The following is a 16,874-nucleotide window of genomic DNA, read 5'->3' as shown; positions in this document are numbered from 1 at the left end:
AAGCTTTTGATAAGATTATCGAATTACAAACACAGAATGCTAGTATGAAATCTTTAAGTGGAATTTTGATTAAGGATAGTGGGCCAGATCCTGATCTGGCGTGAAATCAGCATTCTGCAATTGATTTCAATGGAGCTATAATGATTTACAGCAGCTGGGAAACTGACCCAGTACTTCTGTATGCAGGAAACTTGAAGCTATGGGAAACTTTCCGAAAGACTATAATAGTAGAATTATTGGAATTCTTGAAAATAGGGGTGGTATTGAGCTTTTTGCATTTTTTATTGGATTTGCTACATTTGAAATCCCATTCCAAGCTAGATTTATTTGTTGTGTATTCTAATTAAATCTTTATTAAATTCTACAGTATCTAGCCCTACTTTTTGTGCTAGAAGTTTTATTTTAACTTTCAGATCACTATAGGAGTGTGAATGAGATACAAATTTGGTTTGGATATTAAAACGTAATATTATGATACCGTCCCCAAGTTCCTGGCCTGCCCTCCTCAAAATGTAGTTCTCTAGATTCAGGTAAAGCCATTTAAGCTTATAAAAACATGGTTTCAGTTCATTTGGTGTTGCTTAGGTACATAACCAACATCCACTGAAGTAAATGGGAGTCTTCCCACTAACTTCAATGAGCTTCAGATCAAACCTTAAATCTTTAGGTACCCTACTTCAATTTTGAGCAGAACTTGGATGGACTACAGATAGATTTTAAAAAAATTATGTTTAAGTCAACTGCACAGTTGAATAAAAAGTTAAGGCTTCGATTCAACTAAGTATATGTTCAAGCACTTGGCTAAACTGGGCCCTATATGAGGATGAAAGTGTTCTGGAGAATTCTATACTACTGGAGTATGATTAACTGATTGGGCTTCTTTCCGTGTGCATGCACATACACACACACTCCTAACTGATGTTGCATGTGCCTCAGCCATGGAAGAGGATCTGGACCTGGCTGTTTGGACATTACTGAAAACGTTAAAGCCTCTGGGGGGGAGGAACCCTAACACATTAGCTCTGTTCCTACAAATAACACCGTCAGGAGTTACTTCTGGTAATTACGCCAAATTGCACAGAAGGTCAGATAAATTTAAATGTCTGTAGAGCCTGATTAATAGTGCATACAGTATTTACTAGTTTTAGCGCGTATTATACATTTAAAAAAGAAAAATAAACAGAACCAGAAGTTGGTATCTGACAGTTCTACTGTATGTATGATTTGTTAACTTAACATGCAGTTTCTGTCACTCAAGCATATTATGACTTGTTTAACGAGTGAACAACTGTGACTGATTTTTGAATTAATACAAACATCAGTACAATCTGGAGGATGCCACATTTTGTATTGGCTGACAGGAGTGCTATTTGTTTGCTTTTACTGCTCAGTATTGCTTTGGTGTTAAACTAATTGAGTCCTGTAGGCTTCTATTTTTAAGGAAGAAACTAATGTTATTTAAAGGTTGGGTCTTTTGATTTCAGTCCTCAAATAGTTTTCAGCTATTCTTGTTGAACTTGTTCCAGGCACACAATTGTATTTTTTCCATCCTTCAACTAACAAAGTGTAAAATGTTTCATGGGTAAACCAAAACAATAATAAGCATACATTATATGAAAATATGATGTATATATATTTCAATTCTATAAAATTTAAGTCAATGTATTGATTCATTTTCTATTCAGCAAAATCTTGTAAAAGTTTGAACACTGACAAAGACATTACCACTTCAATATGTTAAATGTTGTTAGGGATGTGATCTATATCCTACAAGAACTCTATTTGTTAACAAATAGTAGTATTTTTCAAACACAGAAATTTACCTTTGACTAACTAACAATCAACTTGAGTACTATTACTATTCGATCCACCAGCTAACCTTCCTTCATTCCATGGAGCGCTCAAGCTGAATGCTGTGATATATTGATATTCAGTATTATTTCTGTGGAATAAAATATACAAATATCCAGCAAGTGGAGCTATCATGACTTATTATTTGTGCCTACCTCGGTGTTTGCTCTGTACTAGACACAGAAGTACACACAGTCCCTGCACCAAGGAACCTAAGGTGATTACCCATAGGCATAAAGTGACATGTTTAAGTGTTTGCAGAATCATGGATGTAAACAGACAGATACAAAGAACCTGGGGGGCGGGGGGGCTCAGTGTTTTCTGCTTTATGTCTTTGTTTGGGTATAAGAAAGATTGTTGGTGTTTTTGGCTAATGTTAATATTGGTTTGTTTGTTGTTTGCTAGATAGTGTTTACTTCCTCCAAAGTTATGCAGATTTGGTACAATTGTCTGAACTGGCTCTGTTGTTTAAGTAAGAAAAAAAGTTACAGATTCCACAGTCTCTAACCCTGTTTCTTTGTGAGCATTCACACAATGTCCCCTCACCAGTACATAGAATATGTTAAATGCTACTGGGTAAGTGTTTAAAATATAGACAGGTTTCAGAGTAACAGCCGTGTTAGTCTGTATTCGCAAAAAGAAAAGGAGTACTTGTGGCACCTTAGAGACTAACCAATTTATTAGAGCATAAGCTTTCGTGAGCTACAGCTCACTTCATCAGATGCATATAATATAGACAGATCATCAATGAGCTGAGTTTTTGTGAGGTTTTCTTGGTTTTCTTTATTTTTAAAGTACCATTTACCAACAACAAATTTCAAGTATTAATGTCTGGGTCTTTATTTGGTACAAACTATAGGGCTCAGCTGTAGCATTAAGCTATACACCACAGCAGGCAGCAACATGAGGACACAACCACCCAGTTAAAGATCCCAGAGGCACTAGTCCTGAGGCAAATATACTCCTTCCATGAGCCCAGCTGAGAGGTGATTAGCCACTGCATTACCACTGGAGAAGTACAATGTGGCTCCCTCACAGAGCCACCTCCACTGTAGCCTCATGCCTTCACCGGGCATTTTATAGGCACTACCTAAGGGATCACAATCATGGCCACTGTGTCAGGATGCTGCACAGAAATTCAAGGAGTGGTAAAACCCCTGAATAATTTTTACAACGTATGTTTGTATTCTAATTATTATCTGTAGAAATTATGGTCTTCTGATTAAGACGCTGCACTGGAATTCTAGGTCCTCTTCCTAGCTGTCACGTGCTTCCTGTGTAATCTCGGACAAATCATTTAGGTAAGGCTGTCATTTCTTTTTTTAAATCAACACAGTCATAGTTTTTCACATGGTGTTATAGTATCCTGATAACTATTTTTTCAGGATGCCTGAAATGTTCCAATTTTTCATTTCGCCAATTAAAACATTTGGGGTTTTTTTTTATACTTACATAATGTTTGTTCAAGACAATTTGTTACACTGGTATAAGTTGTTTTGTGCACCAGTGTTTCACTCCCATTATGCAGCAAGCACACATTTCATGCCTACATAAATATTAACAAGTTTTCAGCATTTCAAAATGTGGGAGAGTTTGGGGCTCTCCTGAGTCCCCACCAGATCCTACTTCAAGTTGTTTATAATGTCCCCCCTCCAAGTTCATAGCATATGCGGGGTTCTCTAAGCAAAACAAACTAAACAAAGGTCCTTTTCTCTCTGTTTCCATTATAAGAGATGGGAAATGAATAACAGAAAAGAAAGGCAAAGGTGGCAGTCTTTCAGGAGTCAGCCCTTTGGGCTTGTGCTCTAACTTATTTATTTATTTATTTATTAATAAAACGTCAGCTCAAACTTGGAATTCAGAGTGGCCACTTATTGTCCTCCCCCCACACACACACACACCCCCTTTTTTAACCAGGTCAGACATCTTGGGCCTGATTTTTAGAAGGACCCACAACTCCACTTGAAGTCAAACGGGGCAATGGTTGGTTAGCACGTCTGAAGATTGGGCCCAGGGTGTCCAAGGCTAGACACACAGACACACAGAACAAGTGGACACTTGAAAAATTTGGCCTTAATCTCTCTGGACCAAATTTTCAAAAGAGCTCAGCAGCTACGGTGTACTGAGCACTTCTGAAAGTCTGTCCACTTCATTTAAGTACCTATCCAGTTTCTTTCTGTTTGTGAGGTACAGACATACTATTATGAAGAGAGTGTAAAAAAGCAAATATCTGTTTAAAAGGCTTTATTTTTTAAACTATATTAAAGATTAAAACATACCATGTAAGAGAAAATTCAGATTATTGCTTACTTTAGTATTACAGTGCTATTAATCCGTACTTATATCGAGTGCTAATATTGTATGTAATTATTGAATGACGAAAGTAATACAATTATTATTGTGTGCTTATATTGAACATAGATTATACCCAGCAGATAACTACGTAATAGTTCCTATGGATGCTCTGAGTTATTTTATCATGAAAGTTATTTCTTAGCACTGCTAAAATACAGTTTATACAATTTGGTTCTTTGATGGTATTCATTACATGGCTAAACATAAGAAGTCAGTATCTGGTGTTTGGCCATATAATGAAAATGACTATTCATCACACTCCAACTTTTAATAAGGAGAGAATCAAAGCCACAAATACTTGCTATTAATAAGTACTTGTATAATGTTTCAAGGCAGTTACAGCTGCTAACCATGTGATCTAAGAGCAAAAAGGGTGCTTTCCAAACTCAGCTATGCATTCTTAAATTATACTCACATACCATGTTATATACAGGATGTCTTGATTTTTTGAGATTATACGGAGTCTCAAGAAACTTTGCAGAACTGTATAACTATGCCTTTTTTTAAAAAAAATCTAAAATTAGCTTGCCTTAAATATCAGAACCAATGGAAGTGTAAATCAGACTTTATGAATAATTAGAGAGCTTTGTTTCATTTCTAAATAGGGAGGTATCAGATGATAAATAAGGATCCATATTGTCTTAGGAAATAATATGAATCTCTATTTGACTTTCAGACCTCAGTATTTGTTTTTCCCTTCTTAACTGCATGGCTATTTTGAATATTTCAAATGTGGGTTTGTTTTATGCAAATACTTATGCACCCGATGAAGTGGGCTGTAGCCCATGAAAGCTTATGCTCTAATAAATTTGTTAGTCTCTAAGGTGCCACAAGTACTGTTCTTTTTGCGGATACAGACTAACACGGCTGCTACTCTGAAACCTGTCATTTAAAATCTGTTACTACTTTTACATTAAACAGATTATCTAGTAATATAATCAGAAATGAATGGGTCCCCTATGCAGCTAAAATTCTAACCTAGTACTGCCTACTGTAGCACTATGTTCAAATGTTCTAAATTTTGGTTGGTTGGTTTTTTACTGCACGTGTAAAAATAGAGGAGTATGTAAGCTTACCAGGTACTCAGAGACCAGCACCAAGAGAAACAGAGACAAGAGAGCAGAAGAACTGTGTTTATATTGCAATTCCCATCCCCCTGGACACAGATGCTCCTCCTTTTAGAAATTGAGACTGTTGCCCTTTCTTTTGCCTGTACTGTGGCTTCAGTGACATAATTTTTCAGTGTCAATGAAACTCAGATGTGTGTAATCTACTGCTTATTTTAAGCTTCAGTGAGCATATGAGATGACCATGCACCTAGAGACAGGAGAGAGGAATAAGAGTTCAGAGAAGGAAAGGAAACTGCTTTGGGTGAGTTCATTTCTGAAAGAACTCTTACTTTTTTCAACTGCAAGTTACAAAGAAAAATCAGTATGGGAGGGCAGATTTTCAGCAATGATTTTCAAATATCTTTGAAAACATCCCCCCTTTCTTTCTGTTCGAAGTTTATGATGCCAGTATGTGCAACCCCATGCATTCAAAAATCATAAATCAAGATTTTCAAAATCGTAAGACTGGCTTTAAAACACACCGGATTTTTAAAAATAATAAAATCTGGGTTCTTTGTATTTGCCTTCTGATACTTAAGCCTTTAGGATTCACATTTTCAAGTTTTTGTCCACAAACCATTGAGACTGAAACTTACTGTTTTCTGACAAAATCTGAGATTTTCACATAAACCAAATGATTTCAGAAATTAGGACTTTAAGAGACACATCAAATATCACAAGACTTATTAAAAGATTGCAAGAAAAGGAAACACTGTGATTCGTCTTCAGCTCAGACCTCTCGCTAGGTCGGGGTGGGCAAACTTTTTGGCCTGAGGGCCACATCTGGGTATGGAAATTGTATGGCAGGCCATGAATGCTCATGAAATTGGTGTTTGGGGTGCGGGAGGGTGAGGGCTCTGGGATGGGGCTGAGGATGGGGGGTTGGGGGTGCAGGAGGGTGCTCTGGGCTGGGACCAAGGAGTTTGGAGGGCAGGAGGGGGATCAGAACTGGGGCAGGGGGTTGGGGCATGGGAGGGGGTCAGAGGTGCAGGCTCTGGGTGGTGCTTAGATCAAGCAGCTCCCAGAAACAGCAGCATGTCCTCCTCTCCACCTCCTATGTGGAGGCGTGGCCAGGTGGGTCTGCACACTGCCCCATCTGCAGGTGCCACCCCTGCACCTCCCATTGGCTGTGGTTCCCGGCCAATGGGAGCTGCAGGCGCAGCACTTGGGGCGGGGGAAGGGAGTGGAGCTCCCTGGCTGCCCCTACGCATTAGAGCCGGAGGAGAGACATGCGGCTGCTTTTGGGAGCCATGCGAAACCATGGCACACACAGAGCGGGGCAAGCCCCCGACCCCACTCCCCAGCAGGAGCTCGAAGGTCGGATTAAAATGTCTGAAAGGCTGGATGCGGCCCCCGGGCCATAGTTTGCCCACCCCTGCACTAGGTCCTCACATCCAGACTATGTCTGAATTGTGCCAATTCTTTCTGCATCACATCTAACATATTACTTTTCCAAATCAGCCACACAGCTAAAATTCACAGCCAAGCTTTCATTATCTCACATCTCGATTACTGCAACATTCTTCTCTCTGGCCTTGAGAAATGCAAGCTTGTCCTGCTCATAGCCATCAGAATGCTGCTGCAAAGATAATTGTCCTAGTCCATAGCCTTGACCATGTGACCCCTCTTACTGAAACCCTCCACTGACTCCCCCTTCTCTATTGCATCAAATATATGCTACTTGTATTTACTTTTAAGGCCCTTCATAGTCAATCCCCACCCTCCCTATTATCTTTCATTCCTATAAAGCTGTTGATACATGCCTGTGAATGACCCATGATGCCAGCCTCTAATGCCAGTTTTGTGCAGAAAAAAACTCGGTCCTTTATATTTTAGGTCATCGGGATGTTGTTTTAATTTTTAATGGAAAAGGTTTTCCTTTCCACGACCATGCTGAATGTTTTTTTTAAAAAAGGAAGTTACGTTTCCAGCCAGTAGGAGTGGTTTGAAGACACTGGCAGCTGGATAGCATCTTGGATGGAGATGAAATGATCAACCTCGACCTTTAAGTATTAGGCGTGGAATAATTAGATTTCAATCTTTAAATCTCAGTAATACTAGATTTTTCCTTTAATCCAAAACACTATCAAACTATTTTCATCATTAATAAGCAAAATGTATAGAAAGGGCATTTTTAATACACAAAAAGGGTTTTTGTCTAACATGATTGTGTGCACGTGTGAATGCACACCATAGGATCTTGTAAAAAATTTAGTATTTCATTATACTCAAAGAAATACTGAGAAGATATTATTATATATGATTATCAAATTCTGTGATATTATTTCTGAATCGTCTCTAAAACTCACTTTTACATATTATATTTTTAATTAAGTCAAGCGCTGAGCATTATTTATTTCCTATTAATGCATACATTTAAATTAATTTAAAAAATTAAAAATACTGAATATATATTGCTGTTTTCTGTTATTCATGAAATACAAAAATCAAATGTTTCCAAGCCTAGTCATTGGCTAGATTCCCCTGTACGATTAACACATTCCATTCAAACACAATCAATTTTAATGACTTATTTCTGTCAAGTGGGAGAAGTGCACTTTATATAAATAAAGAATACAAAATGGCTAATCTCTGTTATGACATTTATCTTCATGAATGTGGAGAAGAGATATAACTCAAGTATGGCATCACCATTAGCGGATTATCGTATCTCTGCCTCTCCCCATAAGTGAAGACAGATTTCATAAAAGATCTGCCATTCATGAATGCTTTATCTACACTAGGTACAGTATGTTTAGTGGAATTTGCATAAAGAAGTCTGTCGGAGATCGCGATTGACTGGGACATCCACTAGGATTGACAAGTCGATCGCAATCAACCGGTTGGTGACCACTGCAAACACAGTATTTGCTGCCTTTTTTTTTTTGCATTTTGGTCTCCACTTACTTCCAGTCCCACATGCTAACCAGTTGATCAGTAAGGCCGTAACTCTGATGTTCATATCTTTGAGGTTCTATTGTACCTCATAAGGGGGCTGTGAGTGTCAGTTAGTGTATTGAACATAAAAAGTGCTATAAAATCCTAAAAACACTGGGAAAAAAGAAAAAAGAAAGTCCTGGATGTCTCATGCAGAGCGAGCACCCAATCATGGCACTGAAAATAGCGACACTTTTACAAATTCTGGCCTTCATATCTATTTTCTCATAGGTAAGATGAGGGTAAAAATACTTTTCTGTCTCCTAGAGTTGTGAAAATAGATCCCTGCCTTTGCCACAGACTTACTATGTGATATCAAGCAAGTCTCTTAAACACAATTTTTGGCAGGTGGTCACTATTGTGTGTTTGTCATTTTCTGGGTGCCCAATATAAAATACCAGGGGGCACTCATTTTCAGAAGTGCAGCTGAACATTCATCTCTACCTGAAGTCAATGGGAACTGTAAATACTCAGTATCTTCTTCCTCAGTTAAGCAGTGTGGTCAAGGTTGGGAGTCCAGGGGTCCGAAATTCTAATCCTGGATCTGCCCCTGATTTACTATGTTCTTTGTGTCAGTTTCCCCTTCCGTAAAATGGAAATAATAATGCATTAATTTTTGTAAGGCACTTTTATGCCATAGCAATGTACTCTATAAAAAAAGACCATGAAAAAATGAACAATTCTGTATTCAGTGCAGGGTTTGGATGGCGTGTAGTAAATAAGGCTGAAGATCAGAAATTGAATTATGAGAGAAAAAGAAAAATTGAATTAGATGCCTTGATCACTGAACACTGTCCATCCTGTGTTTTGAATGAGATGGAAAAAATAGTATGTGATTATCTAATTAAAAAGTATGTGACAATGCACGTTCCAAGGGACCAGAATTTATATGGTCCATTCTACCCTAATTCTAGCCTTTCCCAACTTTCAAGCGCTTGACTTTGCAATAACTTTTGAAATGTATTTTTTGGTATGTAATGATACATAGGTTTAAAGTTGAACCAACATATGATTAATGGATATTTTGGAGGGGTGCATTTCTATAAAGCTATAGGTGTGGCTTGTGGTGCTAAACACTTATGAAAAATAATGGTAGTCTTCTTCAGTAAAGTGTTCAGTAAAATTTAGTTTGTCATATAAAACACTTGGAGAAATGGCACTAACAAATTAAAATGTCCAAAACAAAATATTTATCGGAATCGAGTGAAATACAAGGTGAACGGGTGAGTTGAGCTTTCATTGTGGTCCAGTGGTCTACCGAACACCCTAGCCCTGCCCCTTCCCTGAGGTCCCACCCCCCGCTCACTACATTTTCCCCTCCCTCAGTGGCTTGCTCTCCCCCACCAGCTGGGGTGCGAGCTCTGAGGTGGGGCTGGGATTGAGGGGTTTGGGGGGGCTCAGGGCAGGGGCAGGTACTTGGGCTCGGGGCGTGGGCTTACCTCGGGCAGCTCCCAGTCAGCAGCGTAGCGGGGCTAAGGCAGGCTTCCTGCCTGTTCTGTGTGACCATGCTGTGTGACCTGGAAGCGACCTGCAGGTCTGGCTTCTAGGCCGGGTTGGGGGGGGGAGGCGGAGCAGGAGGCTCCGCGCGCTGCTCTTGCTCGCAGGCACCGCCCCCCCAGGTCCCATTGGCTGCGGTTCCCGACCAATGAGAGTACAGAGCCAGTGCTCAGGGCGGGGGCAGCACATGGAGCCCTGTAGCCCCCCGCCTAGGAGCCAGACTTGCTGCTGGCCGCTTCCAGGGCACAGCGCAGTGCCAGGATAGGTAGGGACTAGCCTGTCTTAGACCCTCCGCATCACTGACCGGACTTTTAACGCCCGGTCGGCAGTGCTGACCAGAGCCACCAAGGTCCCTTTTTGATGGGGCGTTCTGGTCGAAAACCTGGCAAACCTATCCAGTTTTTGTGGGCATTTGACCTTGTTTTTCATTTCAATACAACCTGAAGAAGAGCTCAGTGTTGCTCGAAAGCTTGTCTCTTTTACCAACAGAAGTTGGTCCAAAAAAAGATATTACCTCACCTGCTTTGCCTAAAAGTGGTTGTACTGAGCTAGATATGATGTTAGGACCCCAAACTGGAGGGGTTGTATATTTCCAAGCCATAAGTCTACAATTATATTTCACTAAAGAAATTCTGGGTTATTGTTCACCATTTAACAACGCATATACCAGCTGTATTCATTTTGTTTAAGGAAACAACTTACTCTTTTGTAAGTAAGCAATGGTCCCTACAGCTATTTCTCAATGCAAGAAGAAAAGTCTTCTACTACACATCTCCCTTTAAATAAAAAAAAGTTGTCTGACATTTTCACTCCTACGTTAGACACTTTGCAAAATAAAAATTTAGGCTTTGCTCTACCCATCCTTCGCTTAGGGAAGCAAAGTAAGAAATCCCCAGGGACGCACGTTTTCACTCTTCTTCTAGCGTCACCCCCCACCCGGCAATATTTGGTGGGTTGGGTCCTACTCTTTATTTTTCATTAGCAGGACTCGGGGTTCGCAATAGGGTAGCTTTGGGCAACAGCACGTCGCCGGAGGGCATGAAGAGAAGTGGGTCCCTGTCTCCCCTGCAGTGCTCACCACACCCCAAGGGCATCGCCAGGTGGGACACAGGCTGGGCTGGGGGACTCGAAGAAGAGCCGGTGCAGCACCCCCAGTTCCAGCCCCTTTGCTCCCTCCCGCTCGTCTCTCAGTCCGGTGTGGGAGCAGGGAAGGACCCGCCCCTCCTATGGGAAGCCAAGCTGGGCGGCGGGGGGAGGAAGAGACCTCGGCGTTTGACAGCTCCCTCCCCGCTTCCCACCCCCAGCGCTGGCCCGGCCACCCCATCCCGGCAGCAGCCCGGACCCACCTGGGGGGCTCGTCATCGTCCCGCCGCAGGCCGCGGCCCGTTGCCTCCCTCTCCGCAGGGCAGGTGGAGGCCGGGGGCGCGCTCAGCCAGCCGCGTCGCTCCGGCCCCAGCAGCAGAGACGCCCCCTCTTCAGCCACCGCGGAAGCACCGACCTGCCGCTGCAGCCCCCGCCCGCCCCCTCGCGCGGGTCCCGCTCCGTCCGCTGGGGGAAGTTCGGCTCCCGCGCTGGCTGCAAAAGTGAAACTCCCGCCCAAGGCTGGACGCGGGCCCTGCTTCCTCCTGTCGAGCTGAGGAGACGGCGCCCTTCCGAGGGCCCGGCGCCCCCAAGCCGTGGCGACCCGCTCTCCTGCACTGCCGGGGAAAGGGGAGAGGGTGCGGCCGGGGTGCGGGTAGTATCGCTCGGGCTTTGGTCCGGCGCACGCCCGCCTCCTTTTAAACCAAAGGCGAGTTCCTTTGAGAATCGCCTTCCTCAACCGAACCCCTCTGCAGCCCTCCCAGCCCCAGCGAAAGGGATGCTGCCCTCGTTTGGCAACGGGTCCTGCTTTCCATCCCACCCCAGGACTCCCATTCAGCTTCAGCGGTAGCTTGTGGCACGCAGGGAACAAACAGAGGGCCACAGGCGTGTGTAGACCAGATTCAAACGATTGTGGCAGGGTGGAGGTGGGGGAGATACCTGGATGAGTGTCTCTCTCTCCCCTGGGGAAGAGCCCCTTAATGGCAGCAACGGTCATTAGAATCATAGAATATCAGGGTTGGAAGGGACCTCAGGAGGTCATCTAGTCCAACCCCCTGCTCAAAGCAGGACCGATCCCCAATTAAATCATCCCAGCCAGGGCTTTGGCAAGCCTGACCTTAAAAGCTTCTAAGGAAGGAGATTCCACCACCTCCCTAGGTAACGCGTTCCAGTGTTTCACCACCCTCCTAGTGAAAAAGTTTTTCCTAATATCCAGCCTAAACCTCCCCCACTGCAACTTGAGACCATTACTCCTTGTTCTGTCATCTGCTACCACTGAGAACAGTCTAGAGCCATTAGTTGTGGCCTTCAGGTGGAAGAAAGAAAAAAATAAGTCAAAAGCATTTCTAGATCTGCAGATGTTTTGGGTCTGTTTTTAAAGGGGCCCAGATCATGAATCCAGCAGGGTACAGTATTTAAAGAACAGACTGAACGAATGGAACTTTGGAAATATGCCCTTTCATGCAGAGATCTTTATCCTGGCAATACAATTTTAATGCCCTGCTTGGAAAGTGTTCAAAATCACAATGATTTAATTCCCCGACCCTATTATGCTTTATATTAATTATTGACCTGGCAGAGAAAAAAATTGAAAAATGTTAGAAATATCAGACTGTAAGGGTGGTAGTATTTGCAATTTCTCCTTAAGTGCACCATCCGTTAAAAATGCTTTTAGGGCTCAGTCCAACTCCCATCGATCAAGAGGGTATTTTTCATTGATTTCAATAGGCATTGGACCATGTCTGAACCTTATCAAAATAAAGGCCAAACTCCCATTTAAATCAGTAGGAGCAGGACTGGGACCTAAACTGGAACCATTGAAAAGCGTCATAGATAATGGTCAATTGATAGCATTTGGGGAAAAAAGTGTCAGTAAAAAGCATTTTTTAAAGTGTTATCTGCATGCTATAAGGACAAAATGGAGAACTTAACCATGGGCTGTTACTGCTGTCACTGTTTGTGTAGCTGTTTTTCAAATTAATGTTTTGGCAGGGGGTTGTTTTTGCTGTTGGGTGGGGGGGAGGGGGGAATGTCGACTTCTGATGTTATACCGTGAAAATCCAAAACAACACCATAGTCAGTGGATCTATGAGATTGGGATGTGGTTCATTGTCAGGACTGTCAGTTTTTAAATTGTTTCCATTTTCTGAAATAATAGGTATCAGGTAACACTAAATTGCACTAACACTAAATTGTTTAATTCTTGAGTGACCATAGTCCAAAAGATCACTATTATTGCATTCTAATGGAAGTCCAAGCTAATGGCAATGAGTCAGTGCAACGGGTAAATAATCTAGAGTGAGAGAAGGAATAATCGGAAGAGATGGAAGGAGAGAATAATATCACATAAGAGGGGAGGAACATGTCAGTGATAGAAATTAACATAATTTGTCCAGCTTATTTTCTGTAAATAGCAGCAACATTTACTGCACCTTATAAACTAAAATATTAGACAAAATGGCTTAGAAGATGGTGTAGTCCACACTATGATTGTGAGCTAAATCGTGGAAAGACCACATCATAAAGAAGAAAAGCCAAATTATGTTGTTAAATAATTCAATAATGAACGAGGAAGATCAATTCAGACCTCTGTAGTCCCAGTAAGAACAAAAAAATTGTATGTTGCCTCCCAGGTACCATTCGCATCCAGGGAAAAAGAAAGATCTACCTGCAGCCGTGAGTCAAAGAGCAAAAATGAGTTGAAGTTAGTCGTTCCAAGAGCAAAGAGTTGAGTTTCCAGGAATCAAATTTAAAGGTCAGTTTGACTAGTTATTTTGTATTACTCGTATTCCCTTCTAGGAACTCATACTGTGAAATTAGGCTGTTAGCTGTGCCTCCAGTGCTTGTTCTCTTGTGGAAGCACAACTGTAGGGAAATCTGGCTGGCCTGGTGGTCAACCCTTGTGTTTATTATAAACCCAAGAAATTTAAAGTTAAGATTATGCTTAAAAGAAATTCAGAAATGTTGCATAAAAAACACAGTTATGTCACCAACCTTAACTCTTTCCTGTTTTGATGCCATGAGGGGGAATAGTGTGGAAAAATCTAGATTACACTGATTTTTAAAGACATATTAAATTAAGACCTGTGACAGGGCCAGGCCAGATGGCTGTAGAAAAGTAGTGGGAGATAGATATATTAGTTCCAGGCTAAACAAATCCCTAGGACCAGGATAAGTGAAATGGCAGCTGCTCCGGGTCAATTAAGACACCTGGGGCCAATTAAGAACTTTCCAGAAGGCAGGGAGAAGGTTGATTGGGACACCTGAAGCCAAACAGGGGCTGGCTGAAACTAGTTAAAAGCCTCCCAGTTAGTCAGGTGGGTGTACATGTCAGGAGCTGTGGGAGGAAGTTGCGCTGTTGGAGAGGCTCAGTAGTACACACCACATCAGGTACAAGGAAGGAGGCCCTGAGGTAAGGGTGAAGTGGAGCTTGAGGAAGTGAGGGCTGCTGTGGGGGAAGTAGCCCAGGGAATTGTACATGTTATGTTTCTGAAATATCAGCTACCATAGCTGATACTATTAGGGTCCCTGGGCTGGAGCCCGGAGTAGAGGGTGGGCCCGGGCTCCCTCTCCCCCCCCCACCTTTGCCCCCTGATTAATCACTGAGACTGGGAGACAACAGAGACTGTGCAAGGAAGGATAACTTCTCCTCACCTCCCTCGCTGGCTTTTGATGAAAATGGCTCAGTAGACTGTGACCCTTGTCTCTAGAGAGAGAAGGGTTACGTGGAGGGTTACAGTGAGCCTCTGAGGCTAGCGAAATCCGCCAGGAAACGCGGGACCCACGGAGGCAAGGACAGAGCTTTGTCACAGACCACAAACACTAAAATGTCATAATGATCATCACAGGGTTACTGCATAACATCACTACTGTGAAGAGTTAAAGTGGTTCCGGTGCCTTGACTGTCTATTTCTTAACTTGCTTGGATTTCTTTGAAGTGTAACATCAACTCTGAATTTCCTTGGTTTATTACACATCCTTGAAATATTCTTTTTACCCTTAGTTACTGATGCATGCTCTGAACCTTAACTTCATCCTAATTTCTCCCTCCCCTCCCCACCCCAATGTATACTACAGAATGCTGAGACAACTACTGAGATGGGTGCTTTAGAAATGTAAAATATTTAATACAATAATAATAATTATTAATAAATATGCACTGGGTTGCTTTAATTACCGTCTATGATTTCAGTATTTACATTACTGGACATACTAAGTTTGTATATTCTACTAGAAGTCCAGTAAGTTCAAAACAAGATTTTCTGCTAATAGTCTGAACTTGAAGATTATTTTAGATCTACAAATGTTTCTGAAAATTCTACTCCACATTTTATTGTTTATACTACATTTCATATCTTGAAATCATAGCTTTCTAGGTATTATTGTGACTATGAGACAAAAGGGTGCTTGACTGTACAAACCTAGAATAAGACAGTACCTGCCTCAAAGAGCCTTCATTGTAAAAATCACACAGATACAGTTCAAACAATTGACACACAGTTGGAAGGATTTGGTTTGAAATTATGTGGGTTTGTTTTTTGATTTTAGATGCATGCGACGATCACTATTAGTACGTCTACATTTATTCATGCTTAGCTCATCGTGCTATCAGTTACCTCAATATATTCTAATTAGGAGGTGAAAAGCCAATGTTCAAGTCCCTGCTTTGCCACAAACATCGTGTATGACCTTGGGCAAGTCACTTAGCCTCCCTTTCTCAGTTTCCCATCCCTAAAATAGAGATAATAATATTGTACTTTCCTACCTCACAGGAGCGTTGTGAGGATAAATACATTAAAAATTATGAGGTGCTCAGATATTATGGTAATGGAGACCATGTAAGTATCTAAGAGATAGGTAGCTGACAGACAATACCAAAGGATTGTAGAAGCACTTATGAATTAATATAACAGTTTTTAAAAAGGAGGAACTTGGTCTTTATGACTATCATCTTGTTCAACATCATGCTTGCTAAAATAATGAAATAAATATTAAGGGAAAAGTCTGCAAACACCAAGTGTATAATAATACCATAACCAATAAGCAACATAAGTTTATGGAAAGTAGCCCAAACCAGACAAACCTATTAGCCTCTTTCAGTACAAATACAATAAAATTAGAGTATGACAGGAATCCAACAGATATCATATAGATGTACTGCAACAGAAAAAAAGTTTGCATCAGTCTTCAGTTTCATTCTTCCAACAAAGCATTATTCACTTCCTCCTTATTATAACCTGCAGAGCTCTTCTTGGTCACAGCTAGTAAAGTTTCATAATAAATAGTTGCAACAGTTTTACTTCAAACATACATCCATATTAGTAAAAACAGAACCCAAAAGATAGGTAAACATCTTCAGTCCTCAGCAGATACGACAGAAACATATATTTTTTTCCCCATTGCAGCTACCCGTCATCCATGGGCTATTAATGGTTTAGAGTTGCGTGTAATTGTGACTCACCTTTTAGTAGACTTCAGATAACAATAATCCTCAAAGTGGCTGAAATCTAAGCCATCAATAACAAATTAACATGAATTACAACTACAGCATGAATTAACAGTATGAGTAGAGCTGGGTGAAATTTTGCAGCCCAAACTTTATTGACAAAATGCAGATTTGGCAACACCACAATGTTTCTTGAATTCAGGTTGTCATAAATATAAAGGGAAGGGTAAACCCCTTTGAAATCCCTCCTGGCCAGGGGAAAGCTCCTCTCACCTGTAAAGGGTTAAGAAGCTAAAGGTAACCTCGCTGGCACCTGACCAAAATGACCAATGAGGAGACAAGATACTTTCAAAAGCTGGGAGGAGGGAGAGAAACAAAGGGTCTGTGTGTCTGTCTATATTCTGTCTTTGCCGGGGATAGACAAGGAATAGAGTCTTAGAACTTTTAGTAAGTAATCTAGCTAGGTACGTGTTAGATTATGATTTCTTTAAATGGCTGAGAAAAGAACTGTGCTGAATAGAATAACTATTTCTGTCTGTGTATCTTTTTTGTAACTTAAGGTTTTGCCTAGAGGGGTTCTCTATGTTTTGAATCTAATT

General features: G+C 41.4%; 1 protein-coding gene across 3 annotated transcripts in view; it reads right to left on the bottom strand.

Annotated features, from left to right (window-relative positions):
• BANK1 (B cell scaffold protein with ankyrin repeats 1) overlaps positions 1-11,530 on the bottom strand; it is a 298,816-nt gene extending 287,286 nt beyond the window's left edge. For all 3 annotated transcript variants that reach the window (XM_073340798.1, XM_073340800.1, XM_073340799.1), the window contains exon 1: positions 11,096-11,530. In XM_073340798.1, coding sequence (XP_073196899.1) covers positions 11,096-11,111 — 16 coding nt within the window. In that variant the 5' untranslated portion in view covers positions 11,112-11,530. The remainder of the gene's footprint in view (positions 1-11,095) is intronic.
• Positions 11,531-16,874: the final 5,344 nt, after the last annotated feature.

This window comes from Lepidochelys kempii, chromosome 4 (genome assembly GCF_965140265.1).
Source record: "Lepidochelys kempii isolate rLepKem1 chromosome 4, rLepKem1.hap2, whole genome shotgun sequence".
Lineage (NCBI taxonomy): Eukaryota > Metazoa > Chordata > Testudines > Cheloniidae > Lepidochelys > Lepidochelys kempii.
This window is presented reverse-complemented; position numbering and strand designations above follow the sequence as displayed.